The sequence below is a fragment of the Grammomys surdaster genome, unplaced genomic scaffold, assembly GCF_004785775.1.
Source record: "Grammomys surdaster isolate TR1022 unplaced genomic scaffold, NIH_TR_1.0 125896, whole genome shotgun sequence".
Lineage (NCBI taxonomy): Eukaryota > Metazoa > Chordata > Mammalia > Rodentia > Muridae > Grammomys > Grammomys surdaster.
In genome coordinates, this window is record NW_021620720.1 from 2,262,684 (window position 1) to 2,273,259 (window position 10,576).

The following is a 10,576-nucleotide window of genomic DNA, read 5'->3' on the forward strand; positions in this document are numbered from 1 at the left end:
GAAGGAACTGGGATTCAAGCCAGCGACTGTAGTGCAGCTTTGCAGGGGTGTAGTGGGATACTCTAGTTGGAGAGGGTGTAGAGGGACAGTTCCAGCGTCCCCCTTCAGCCTGCTCCTTCTCTGTCACCAGATGGGAAGCCTATCTCCACGGATGTTATCGTTCTGGGCCGGACCAATCTACTCATCGCCAGCGCGCAACCTCGGCACTCTGGAGTCTATGTCTGCCGAGCCAACAAGCCCCACACCCGCGACTTCGCCACTGCGGCTGCCGAGCTCCGAGTTCTTGGTAAGGGCTGGCGCTGTGGGACATTAAGGACGACGGGTGTGTGTTAGAGGGAGAAGGGGCGATCCTAGAAGATTAAACATGAGGGGGACGACATGGGAGAAGACTGCATTTACTGATTGATGGTGATTGTTGGAGGACTGGATTAGGTAGCTGGGGGATGGTTGGGGCGATTTGAGACAGGGATGGAGTACAGGGATATTTAAAGCCCGGCTTGGGTCATGAGGAGTGAGAGCGTGGGCGAGCAGGAGTGCGGTGAGGTTATGGGAGGAGATAGTGGAATGGTCTGAGGGATGTGAAGCCCAGGGGCCAGAATCTGTACGTGGTAGCACTTGGAAAGCTGTGACAGGAGCGTGAGTTCGATGCCAGCCCGAGCTACAGAGTTGAGGCCAGCTACAGAGTGAAAAGCCTATCTCAAAACAAACGTGTGAAACAAACAAATGGGGTGGGGGTGGGAGAGGTAGTGCTGAGGCAGGCAGATCAGAAATTCAAGGCCAACCTAGGCTATAAAAGAGCTTTCTCAATACAAAAGAAAACTGGGGCCCAGGCTTGCTGAAAGCTGGAGTAACTGCTGTGTATAGGAGGCAACTGGAAGGAGGGCTTGAAGTTAAAGCCTGGAGCCCAAGAGCTGGAAATCTGCTGGGCGCTGGGAGAAAGAGGACTAGCCGGGGAGGGGCCGAGGCAAGTGAACCAGAGCTGGGCCAGGGTGGCTAGGGGAGAGAACCTCAGGGTGAGGCTGGAGGCGCGGTGGTGGGACACTTGGGGAGGGGTAGGCCTTCTTGTCAGAGTCTCCCTTCTGCTCCCAGCTGCTCCAGCCATCTCGCAGGCGCCCGAGGCGCTGTCCCGGACACGGGCCAGCACTGCGCGCTTCGTGTGCCGCGCGTCTGGGGAGCCACGGCCCGCGCTGCACTGGCTGCACGACGGGGCCCCGTTGCGACCCAACGGGCGCGTCAAGGTGCAGGGCAGTGGCGGCAGCTTGGTCATCACCCAGATCGGCTTGCAGGACGCTGGCTACTACCAGTGTGTAGCGGAGAACAGCGCGGGAACCGCCTGTGCCGCTGCGCCCCTGGCGGTGGTGGTGCGCGAGGGGCTGCCCAGCGCCCCGACTCGGGTCACAGCCACACCGCTGAGCAGCTCCGCTGTGCTGGTGGCCTGGGAGCGACCTGAGTTGCACAGCGAGCAAATCATTGGCTTTTCTCTTCACTACCAAAAGGCAAGGGGTATGTCTACTTTTGACTACAGGATCCTAGTTAGGGCAAGTACGGGATGGATAATTGCCTAGTGGTGACCTCTGCAGATGAGGGGAAGGGATTCCTAACCCTGCTAGGAAGTGATCGATCGTCAGTCTAGTATTAGAGTGTACACACGCACTCCTTCCCGGAGAGAATGCTTCTCTTTACAGGGTTAAAGGAGACATCACCCCAGCTAACTAACTGCTGGAGGGACCACTTCAATTAGACAGCGCCAGGAACTTCCTGGCCTATTCTGGAATTAATACAACGGGTAGACTAGATGCCAGGGACATTTATAGCCTTCACCCTAGATTGTCTGTGACGATTTAGCTATGCATAGACCAGTAGGATCCCCAGACAGTCTCCAGCTGGTCAGACATGGAGTGGGCTGTGACAGTCCCTTTGTCCCCCGTGCTACCACCTCAGGAGTGGACAATGTGGAGTACCAGTTTGCAGTAAACAATGACACCACAGAGCTGCAGGTTCGGGACCTGGAACCCAACACGGATTATGAGTTCTACGTGGTGGCCTACTCCCAGCTAGGGGCCAGCCGAACCTCCAGCCCAGCCCTGGTGCATACACTGGACGATGGTAGGACCTTTGAACCTGCAGTGACCTGGGACCCAGAGACACTCCCACTCAGGGACAGTGTGGGCCAAGGCCCTCTTTCCTGCCTTGTGATGTCTATTCGTGCCCTACAAAGCAGTGGGCAGAGGTTCTTCTTCCCAGTGTAAAATGGGGAAACTGAGGCTCAGAAAATAAAAATGACTTGCCAAGCTCAGCAGGACAGCTGAGACTTGAGCCCAGCTCTGAGACCCCATATCATGCAGCCCTTCTTCCTAACACTCATGTACGGCCATTGGATTTAAACTATGAACGCTTCTGGCCCACACTGTCCACTAGTCTTGGGATAGAAAGGATGTCTCCTCATCCTCCAGCTTAGGGCTCCCCTGAGAGGCTCCCTTCCTCATATCCTGGGCCTGGGCCTACTTCTGACTTGCTGTGTGACCTGGGCAAATCTCTGACCACTCCTGACCTTGTCTTCCCTGTCAGTGGTGCGGAGCTCACGCCAATGTTCTTCTGTCTCAGTCCCCAGTGCAGCACCCCAGCTCGCTCTGTCCAGCCCCAACCCCTCGGACATCAGGGTGGCATGGCTGCCCCTGCCCTCCAGCCTGAGCAACGGACAGGTGTTGAAGTACAAGATAGAGTATGGTTTGGGGAAGGAAGGTGAGTGGGGCCGAGGCAGTGAAGAATGTCAGTGGGAATAGGGGTCCTCCCCTAGATGGGGGAGTTGTCAGTGGGAGTGGAGCCTAATTGGGGCACAGGAAAGCTCTGGAAAAGAGCATTGACAGACTAATCGATAGCTCGATGTATATAGAAATTGTGCAAGCCCAAAGGCCTGAGTTCAACCTCAGACTTCATGAGGAAAAAAAAAAAAAGCCTGGCATAGAGGTAGTGCCTGCTTGTAATCCCAGTGCAGGGGAGGTGGAGACCGGAGGACACCAGTGACTTCCAGGTCAGTGAGAGTCCCTGTATAGAAGAGAAGGTGGACAATACCAGAGAAATGACAACAGAGGTTGTCGTCTGACCTGTACATGTATGTGCGCACACATGTACCTGCACATATGTGAACACTCACACTCATGGACACACACAGACACACTGTTTGGGGGCAGTCGAGGAAAAGGGAAGACAAAGAGGGTCAGCAGCTTGAGCACAGGTAAGGAGTATAATCAGGAGAGCCTTGGACTAAGTTTCCTTTCACCTAGGAGATCCTTTGAACCCTTCTAGGTTTTTATGTTTGTTTGTTTTCTAAGATTTATTTTACTTATTTTATGTGTATGAGTGGTCTATCTACACGCACACCTGCATGCCAGAAGAAGGTATCGGATTCCATTACAGATAGTTGTGAGCCACAGTGTGGTTGCTGGGAATTGAACTCGGGACCTCTGGAAGAGCAGCCAGTGCTCTTAACAATTCAGTCATCTCTCCAGCCCCAGAAACCTCTGGTTTAAACACCAGAGAAGAGGCAGGAGGCTGGCCTGAGGCAGCAGTCAGGGCTCCTGACACCAGGAACTGCTTTGCGCCCTTAGCTAATCATCAAGCCTGTGCAAGGGGTGTGTACTGGCTGTTGTTGTTGGTTTACTGTGGAGGAGATGTTCACACCTTCATCTTTCTATGTGGAACCAAAGCCAATGGGCTTCAGCAACTATAGGTAGAAGCCCCAGGGTCAACCTGAAGGCATGAAGCTTGCCTCCATGCTGAGGGGTTGGTGCCCAGAGGACCCTGGGGACCTGAAATGGAAGAATCAGTGTGATAAATTTAGAGATCAACGGTCCCTCAATGAAGGACACCCTGCAGCCTATCCTTTTTGTCCCAGAAGATCAGGTTTTCTCCACCGAGGTGCCCGGAAATGAGACACAACTTACGTTAAACTCACTTCAGCCAAACAAGGTGTACCGAGTCCGGATTTCAGCTGGCACCGGGGCCGGCTATGGAGTTCCTTCTCAGTGGATGCAGCACAGGACACCTGGTGTGCACAACCAGAGCCACGGTAGGGAGCTACACCGGCAGACTGGACAGTGGGTGCACGTACTCTGTGGCCTTGGAACCAGGCCCCCCCCCTGCACAGACCTGTTATTGCCTCCCCAGCCCCCCCAGACACACATACACTTGATGCATCAGGGAGGCCTGGGTGTAGGAGTGAAGGACTGGTCTCAAAAATCTCCCTGTTCACTCTGTGACAAGCCACCCTGGCAGCAGGATTATTAATGTAATTATACACAAAGTAGTTGGCACAGAATAGGAGTTCCTTGGGTTGAGACTATGGCGCATTTGGCCAAGTGCTTGCCTGGCATGTACAAAGCCCTAGGTTCAATCCCTAGGACTGCATAAACCCCTCCCTGCATGCCTCCGATCCCAGAAGTTCAAAGTCTGCCTCACCTACATAGTGAGTTTGGGCATGAAACTGTTTCAAAGAAAGGGAGGAACCCATTAAAAAGTAGCTGGCTTTGCCAAGAGGCCCAATAGTACAGTGGTTAAATGGCCACAAAGTCTCCAGGCGAGTGGTAGTGGAGGCTCATGCCTTTAATCCCAGCACTAGAGAGGCAGAGGTAGGGAGACTTTCTGAATTTGAAGACAGCCTGGTCTACAGAGCAAGTTCCAGGAGAGCCAAGGTTACACAGAGAAACCCTATCTAGAAAGAAAGAAAGAAAGAAAGAAAGAAAGAAAGAAAGAAAGAAAGAGAGAGAAAGAAAGATGACTACAAAGTAAGCTACCATATTCAGACTTTAGACAAGCTATAGCTTAAAAAAACCACCTGGATTATAGAATTATAAGAATGAAGTAAAAAGCCAGGCGGTGGTGGTGCACGCCTTTAATCCCAGCACTTGGGAGGCAGAGGCAGGCGGATTTCTGAGTTTGAGAGTTCAAGGCTAGCCTGGTCTACAGAGTGAGTTCCAGGACAGCCAGGGCTACACAGAGAAACCCTGTCTTGAAAAACCAAAAAAAAAAAAAAAAAAAAAAAAAAAAAAAAAAAAAAAAAAAAAAAAGAATGAAGTAAAAATATACAAAGGCTGCCAAGATGGCAGTAAAGGGGCTTGCTCCTTTTTCTAGGGATCTAACTCCCATCGTCTTCCCAGAACTTATATGGTAAAAGAAATGAGTCTACAACTTTCGTACTCTGACCACTGACTGCCACATGTACACATATAAATTAAACAAAAATTTTAAATACATATACAAAATGTTTGAAACGGGGTCTGACTTACAACCAACCCTCTACTCTTGGGCTCTGAGTATTGCTCATCACGCTAAAGGTCCAAACCTCCCTTATGACCTCAGCAGCTCCTTGCTTGTACTTATTCCTTCAAGAGACCTGCAGAAGCCCCTCTGTTCCCTGACCGCGTGCCTGCCTGCAGAGGCGCCCCTTGAGCAGCTAACATGCAGAGCTCAAGCCCACCGGGAGGTGGCAGAGTAGAGCAGTAGGGAAAGCCCAGGCACAGATCTATGCTGTGCTCCGCCTCTGCCCTGCACCGGCTCACCTCCCTGACCACTCCTCATTCTCTTCCCCTTGTCCCCATCATCTTCCTCTGCCCCCCAGTCCCCTTTGCCCCTGCAGAATTGAAGGTGAGGGCAAAGATGGAATCCCTGGTGGTGTCATGGCAGCCGCCCCCTCACCCCACCCAGATCTCTGGATACAAACTCTACTGGCGAGAGGTGGGAACAGAGGAGGAGGCAGGTGGTGACCGCCCCCCAGGAGGCCGTGGAGATCAGGCTTGGGACGTCGGGCCCGTGCGGCTGAAGAAGAAAGTGAAGCAGTATGAACTGACCCAGTTAGGTGAGTAGGCCTGGGTTTGGGAGGATCACGGGCAAGCTGAGCACAGGAAGAGTGACCCGCGTGGCCTTCCCCAGTCCCTGGCAGGCTGTACGAGGTGAAGCTCGTAGCTTTCAACAAACAAGAGGACGGCTATGCGGCTGTGTGGAAGGGCAAGACGGAGAAGGCACCCACACCAGGTGAGGGGGAGGCAGATTATCCCGTATTTTTTTAAAAGATTAATTTATTTTATATATGCGAATACACTGTAGCTGTCTTCAGACACACCAGAAGAGGGTATCAGATCCCATTAGATGGTTGTGAGCCACCGTGTGGCTAGGACCTCTCTGGAAGAGCAGTCAGTTCTCTCAACCACCGAGCCATCTCTCCAGCCCCATCCCATAATTCCTAAGTAAGGACAGCACAACACAGTGGTTTGTCACCTTTTCAGTCCTGGTAGAATTCCACCACTTTGGGCTGGAGAGATGGCTCAGCGGTTAAGAGCACTGACTGCTCTTCCAGAGTTCCTGAGTTCAAATCCCAGCAACCATATGGTGGCTCACAACCATCCGCAATGAGGTTTGATGCCCTCTTCTGGTGTGTCTGAAGACAGCTACAGTGTACTCATAAATAAAATAAATAAATCTTAAAAAAAAAAAAAAAAAAAGAATTCCACCACTTTGATATCCAGACAGTCAGAAGCCAAGAAACCTGGGTTCTAATTCCAGCTAGTTCCATTTTTCTTTCTTTTTTATTTATTTTATTATTTATTTATTTATTTATTTTGAGACAGGGTTTCTCTGTGTATCCCTGGCTGTCTTGGAACTCAGTCTGTAGACCAGGCTGGCCTCGAACTCAGAAATCCGCCTGCCTCTGCCTCCCAAGTGCTGGGATTAAAGGCGTGTGCCACCACTGCCCGGCTTAGTTCCATTTTTCATTCAGCAAATATTTTATTATCTACCGCACGCCAGCTCTGTCCTGGAAAATTAGTAATGAACAATATGAATAAGGAATCTGTTCTCTTGGATTTTATTGTATGCTTTTCTAAGAAACACTTGCCATCACAAATAGTATACACTGTCCCAGACAGTTTTCTACCTGCTTTGTAAGAATTAACTAATTCAATCTCCTAAGAACCCTCGTGAGAGGGCCAGTGAGACGGTTCACCAGGTGAAGGTGCTTGCTACAAGCCAGATAACATTGAGCTTGGTTTCCGGACTCTCCCAAATTGTCCTCTGACTCCTGCGTGCAGACAGCTGCACACTCACTCCCTTCCCTTCACACAACAAGTACATGTGTGACCGAGAAGATGCAGTGATTAAGAATTTTAAATAAACAAATATAAAGGAAAAAAAATCTCAAGATGCAGGTGCTGTCGTCAGATCCGTATAAGAATAGAAAATGGAGGCACAGAGAGATGACACAACTTCTCTAAAGCGTCATAGCTAGTAAGTGGCAGAGACGGACCCTGGCTCCAGAGTCATGGCATGTTCTCTCTGTCACATTCTCGGCAGCGATGGGATGTGTCACAGTCACTCTATGTGTGAGCTTAGCAAAAAAAAAAAAAAAAAAAAAAAATCACTTCTGTTCTTGGGAGTTGCAGCGGGGTAATGCCACCCAACTCACAGGATCGCAAGGGAGACCCAGTGCCAGCTGGGGTACCACACAGCTGTAACCCCTGCACTAGAGGACCAGAGGATGGAGAGCTATGGGCCAGTCTGGGCAACTGCATAATGAGATCCTGCCTCAAAAATAAGAGGGGGAAAAGGCCAAATGAAACCTATTGAGACCATGAATGTCCACCCACTCTCCCCCCCCCCCCACTTGAATTTCCCCCTCTAGACCTGCCTATCCAGAGGGGGCCACCACTGCCTCCTGCCCATGTCCATGCGGAATCAAACAGCTCCACCTCTATTTGGCTTCGGTGGAAGAAACCAGACTTTACCACAGTCAAGATTGTTAACTATACTGTGCGCTTTGGCCCCTGGGGGCTCAGGAATGCCTCCCTGGTCACCTACTATACCAGGTATCAGTAAGGGAAGGGCAGCTGGAGTGATAGACTAGTGGGCTCAGCTGTGGTGAGGGCACACCCTGGGTCTACACAGATGTCTCTGCTGTGATGCTGACCCGGGGGTAACAACAAGGGAGAATTGTCTGGTCCAGTCTCCCAATGGTCAGGTGTGTCTCACCCTTTGGTGAGAGAAAGATGCCAGACTAGAAGCTTCCATCCATTGGCTGGGACCCTGCCCTCCCATCATGGAGAAGATAGCTTAAGGAGCTGTGGTTTGATTGAGAAAACATTCTGTGAAGGCCAACAGAGAGATAAACTAAGCCAAGGATAGATACTTCAGAAGTGATTGGTGTAGAATGACAGATTAATTCAGGAAGGCATCCCAGAGGAAAGAAGTGTCTGCTTTGGAGATTTAGACATGAAATAGCATATGTCCGATCTCTCTGTGGTTTGCCTGGCTGTGTGTGGGAGGGGAGGTTAGTGGCCCCAAAGAGCAGCTCCCTCCAGTGTGGGCCCTGGCTGGAGGGGCTTGTGTCTGGGGTTCTGCCTGGCTTGAGGCCTGTCTCAGGGCACTAGCCCTATCCCTTCTCTTGGAAGCTCTGGAGAAGACATTCTCATTGGCGGACTGAAACCATTTACCAAGTACGAGTTTGCAGTACAGTCTCATGGTGTGGATATGGATGGGCCTTTTGGCTCCGTTGTAGAACGCTCCACCCTGCCCGACCGTGAGTATCCACTGCCCTCTCCCACCTGTGCTACCATTTGCTGGGTCCAGTGAAGGAGGAAGAAGAGGAGGCTGTGCCTTAGTCCCCTAACCCTTAGTTGGGGCTGTGTCTCTGACTCTTCACCCCCTCCCCTGGCACTGCAGGGCCTTCAACACCTCCTTCTGACCTGCGCCTGAGCCCCCTGACTCCATCCACCGTTCGGTTACACTGGTGCCCACCCACGGAGCCCAATGGCGAGATCGTAGAGTATCTAATTCTCTACAGCAACAACCACACCCAGCCCGAGCACCAGTGGACACTGCTCACCACCGAGGGTAAGGATGCCCGCCCTGCCTCCTTGCTCTTTTGTTCAGAGGCTTCTGGGATTGGAGGCTGAAGCTACTGTCTGGGTGCAAAGTTGGCTTGCCTTGTGGTGCTTTGGGCTCCTGCCTACGTTCTACCTGCCACGCTGCCACCCACTTCCCACAACAGGAAACATCTTCAGTGCAGAGGTACACGGCCTAGAGAGTGACACTCGGTACTTCTTCAAGATGGGAGCCCGCACAGAGGTGGGGCCTGGGCCCTTTTCCCGCTTGCAGGATGTGATTACTCTACAGGAGACATTCTCAGGTACCAGGCAGGAGGGAGGAGGCCCTTGGGGCAACCTGTGGCCCCAAGATTCCTGGATTGCCTCTCAAGGGCTTGCCTTCTGGAAATTGTGGTATTTTGTTTTTTGTTTGTTTGTTTGTTTGTTCATTTGTTTGTTTTTTACTTTGGAGCCCTTGGGGATAGGGAATGGGGAAGCAGTGGCAGTTTGATATAGGGACTATCATAGTTCTGAGGGGTCTTCTACTATAGTGTGTGTGTGTGTGTGTGTGTGTGTGTGTGTCTGTGTGTCTGTGTGTTTGTGTGTATGTGTGTGTGTCTGTGTGTGTGTTTCTGTATGTGTGTCTCTGTATGTGTCTGTGTGTGTCTGTATGTATGTGTGTCTGTGTGTGTGTGTATGTGTGTATGTGTATGTGTGTATGTGTGTGTGTGTTTCTGTATATGTGTCTCTGTGTGTGTCTGTGTGTGTTTGTATGTATGTGTGTCTGTGTGTGTGTGTGTATGTGTGTATGTGTCTGTATGTGTGTATGTGTGTGTGTCTGTATGTGTGTGTGTGTGTCACAGTGCACATGCGAAGGTCAGAGGACATCAGAGAGTTGGTTTCGTGGGGATCTTGCTTTGCTTGGAGGATTGGTGAGCTCCTGAGTTCTGTGAAGAAGAAGTGGAACAGCAGGCTGGATAGACACTCACAGGGTTCAATTACGATACAGAATGAGAACCCAGGGCCCCCTATTGGAAATTATTGAAGATATGAAGCTGGCCAATGGGGCATTAACCACACATAGGGCTGAGGAGCATGAGGACCTGAGTTCAAATGCCCAGCGCCTGTGTAGAAGTTGTGGCTGCTTATGCTATAGTCCTGGCTGAGGAAGCAGAGACAAGAGATCTCTGGGGCTGAGAGTGACTGAGGAAGTCACGTGATGTGGACCTCTGCCCTCCACACTGCATACACATGCCCTTGTGTACCTCCCCACACGAACATATATAGACATCACACACATACACCGCACCCAGAGCCCCTCTAGGTTATATACACACCACGAAAGCCCTGTTGTCAGGTGGAAGACTACCTCACTGGAGAGCTGACTCCATAGAGTCCAGTTTGGTGAAGAGAGGCAGGTGGTGTATAGCAGGGAAGACCGTGGTGAACTCAGAACGAGGCCCAGTGAGGTCCTGTGGGTTTCTATATTCCCATCAGAAGGGAGTGAGCTTCCAAGCCAGGGGTGGTGCACACCTTTGATCCCAGCACTCAGGAGGCAGAGGCAGGCAGATCTCTGAGTTCAAAGCCAGCCTGATCTACAGAGTGAGTTCTAGGATAGCCAGGGCTACACAGAGAAGCCCTATCTCAAAACAGACACAAACACACACACACACACACAGAGAGAGAGAGAGAGAGAGAGAGAGAGAGAGAGAGAGAGAGAGAGA

At 51.2% G+C, this 10,576-nt stretch overlaps 1 protein-coding gene across 2 annotated transcripts in view; it reads left to right on the forward strand.

The window, feature by feature from the left end:
* The window catches only part of Igdcc4 (immunoglobulin superfamily DCC subclass member 4), a 35,892-nt gene that overhangs the window by 20,512 nt on the left and 4,804 nt on the right, over window positions 1-10,576 (forward strand). Inside the window, exons 6-16 of one of the 2 annotated variants that reach the window (XM_028752344.1) lie at window positions 131-286; window positions 1,090-1,503; window positions 1,942-2,106; window positions 2,605-2,742; window positions 3,896-4,069; window positions 5,618-5,854; window positions 5,929-6,030; window positions 7,673-7,856; window positions 8,439-8,566; window positions 8,710-8,880; window positions 9,038-9,175. In XM_028752344.1, coding sequence (XP_028608177.1) covers window positions 131-286; window positions 1,090-1,503; window positions 1,942-2,106; window positions 2,605-2,742; window positions 3,896-4,069; window positions 5,618-5,854; window positions 5,929-6,030; window positions 7,673-7,856; window positions 8,439-8,566; window positions 8,710-8,880; window positions 9,038-9,175 — 2,007 coding nt within the window. The remainder of the gene's footprint in view (window positions 1-130; window positions 287-1,089; window positions 1,504-1,941; window positions 2,107-2,604; window positions 2,743-3,895; window positions 4,070-5,617; window positions 5,855-5,928; window positions 6,031-7,672; window positions 7,857-8,438; window positions 8,567-8,709; window positions 8,881-9,037; window positions 9,176-10,576) is intronic. The other variant, XM_028752343.1, reaches the window with a different exon arrangement.